Genomic DNA, 2,805 nt, shown 5'->3' on the forward strand with positions numbered 1-2,805 from the left:
GTGTGTGTGTGTGTGTGTGTGTGTGTGTGTGTGTGTGTGTGTGTGTGTGTGTGTCCATATATCCAAAGTTCTGATGTGTGATCAATAGTGCAGTCAGCAGTCGACCACAGCAGAGGAGGGCGAGTAACCTCCACTAATGGGATGCATCGCAGCATAAACAGCGCAGATGGGACTCTGGGTTTGTGATCACATTATACTGATGAAATGGAAACACTGTGAAGGTATTACGGCTTTAACACAACTGTTATTACTTCAAATCCATATACAGTACATCCTGTTTGAGAAGTTTTCAGCAGAGCAGGAAACACCGCTGTGTGCAATCTAAAGCATTTACCATTTAAACAGAAAATCTATAGCGGATAACCTGCAAGGGCATCCACTGCAATTTAACTGCTTTATCCTGATCTAAATGCATGTTTCAAACCAGCAACGCTTTGACATGGGGTCCCACTGCAACTTGAGCAAATCGTACTGGTTAGAGCATCTGTCAAGACTGAACAATCAAACCCCAACTACACTACCGCCAAGGACATCCACCTTCAGAGAGAGGGAGGCTCTAAAGATCTTCCCGTCTGTAAAACCTCTGTATCAGCAGCTTTAACATCAGCTGGTAAATAACTTAACAAGCTCTTTGTTAAGTGCAATCAAGAGTTCAGAGATTTAATTAAGCTACAGAAAAAAATGCAAACGGCTCAAAGTTTCTCTTCTTTTACCCATTTAAAGTTCTTTTACATCTAACTCTTAATCCATGTACGGACCACAGAGCTGAATTTCAGCTCGTGTGACTCACCATACAAGCTGCCTGTACGGCCTCAGACACGCTCCCAGCATTGGGCTCACACCAGAAGACGTGACAGTCGAAACGATGGCCGCCAGCGTCCATGATGAAGGCAAACGTGTGCACGTCACGCCCAACGCCCATGAAAGACAGGAAGCGAACACGACACTCTACCAGCACATCCTCTTCATCCTGCGGACAGAAAGTCAGAACTCTTTAGGCATTAAAGAGATCACTCTCATCAGTAATTTATTTAAACAGCTACAAACAGCAGCTGGGCTGTTCAAGCTGAACGCCGTGACTTCTTCACACACACGGGAGTGGAGTTTCTGTGTGAGCTGCGATTCATCGCTCGGGTCAGCGGCTTATTTTCTCTCGCTCCAGAATGCAAGTTTGTGTTTTTTCAGGATTTTTCTAGAGTAACACATTGAAATAAACAGTAATCTTTCTGATGAGGTCTGAAAAGGTTGTGCTCATTGGAGCCCTTCCTGGAGAGCAGTCTCTTCTATATGTGTCTCCAGAGGTCAGGAGACCAGTCGGGGCTCTTTTATAGGATCAAATAATAATAATAATGAAACCAAATGTAAAGCAAAGTTTCACACAGTGTGACTACAAACTGCTGCTTATGCAACGAGGCGCGGTATATCAGCCTTGGCCAACACCGACAGAGGCAAATCCAGGTTTGCATGAGTTAAAATATTTCGACTTTGGTGGCAGCTTAGCTTCATGCTGCTGTTGGTTCTTCAGTCAATCCTGGAGAAAAGCAAAGTGAAGTCAAGTGTGAAAAGTGTCAACCATTATGGGTTTTTTTCTGTTTCTCACGTAAGTCATGGATGCAAAAGACGCCTTTTCCTGTTCCGACCAGCAACCAATCAGCAGTCCACATACACACACACCGTCACTCATTTTGGTCTGTGTTGGTTTGTGGAGGATGGTGTATGTGTAGGTTGCACACCCCGTTTGCATATGCTCTACATAATCAAATATGCACGCAAACACGATACTATAAATCAAACATTAGGGGGGAATATTCGCGAGTTTCCAACCGACTTCACGCGAGTAAAACGAGGCAAAACTTTGCTTGGTGTTTGGTGTGACTGCATCATAAGAGCTCAACAACATCAGACCTGTCTGACCTCGTCTTTGCTGATGGTGACCGTAGCGTCGGCTACATTGAGGGCCACCGGAGTCCAGTCGTCTCTGCTGGAAGAACCGATCAGACTGTCTATAGCTCCATTCAGTATATCCATGCCTGATGTAGAAGGTGATAAAACAAAATATTTGAATTAAATAAACATTCAGAATCAACATCAACATTTCATCACTCTGTGTGTATGTGTCACACCAACCTATCGGTCTGGCCACAGGCATCATCCCAAGATAGAGCACCTGAAACTTCTGAACCAGCTCCGTCTTTGGTGTGGGGAACTCTGCTGAGGAGAATTCAACACACATTTGAATAGGTGCTCATAAGAACACATAACATAAAGTACACTGAACTGCACCACGTTATTACAATAGAGGGTGTATTAAAATTAAAAAAATAAAATAAAAAATCATTTTAAAAGGCTATTTTTTAAATTTTAAATATACATTTTACATATGAATCTTCATCCAGATGTACGGCACGTGTCCATATGATGGTCGGACTTGCCTCATACGAGCATGCTGTTATGCTACATACCAGCAACAATGTGAAACTCACGAATCGCCTCTTTCTCACAGTACGTGTTTCGATCGTTACCGGTGAACGACTGTGGAATTAAAGAGTGCTCGCGCTTTAATATTTGAACTGGTATCTTTGAGTGTTTGCTGCCATCATAAATAAATAATCTCCAAATGTAGTGTTAAATATTTTAAACAAGACTTCTGTTGAAATATGTCACAGTAGACTAGAAACACATGTTTTCTTACATCGTAAAAGTTATTGTCAGTAACCACAGCGGTTCGATTTGAGAAGCTGACATGAGCAGACCAGTCAGTGAGTGTGTGTGTGTGTGTGTGTGTGTGTGTGTGTGTGTGTGTGT

The 2,805-nt window shown here is 42.9% G+C and overlaps 1 protein-coding gene across 1 annotated transcript in view; it reads right to left on the reverse strand.

Annotated features, from left to right (window-relative positions):
- The window catches only part of apbb2b (amyloid beta (A4) precursor protein-binding, family B, member 2b), a 51,067-nt gene that overhangs the window by 1,800 nt on the left and 46,462 nt on the right, over positions 1 to 2,805 (reverse strand). Inside the window, exons 16-18 of the mRNA XM_013912908.1 lie at positions 2,128 to 2,211; positions 1,915 to 2,030; positions 791 to 970 (exon numbers count right to left, since the gene is read on the reverse strand). Coding sequence (XP_013768362.1) covers positions 791 to 970; positions 1,915 to 2,030; positions 2,128 to 2,211 — 380 coding nt within the window. The remainder of the gene's footprint in view (positions 1 to 790; positions 971 to 1,914; positions 2,031 to 2,127; positions 2,212 to 2,805) is intronic.

The sequence above is a fragment of the Pundamilia nyererei genome, unplaced genomic scaffold (assembly GCF_000239375.1).
Source record: "Pundamilia nyererei isolate P.nyererei 1_Seehausen unplaced genomic scaffold, PunNye1.0 scaffold00107, whole genome shotgun sequence".
Lineage (NCBI taxonomy): Eukaryota > Metazoa > Chordata > Actinopteri > Cichliformes > Cichlidae > Pundamilia > Pundamilia nyererei.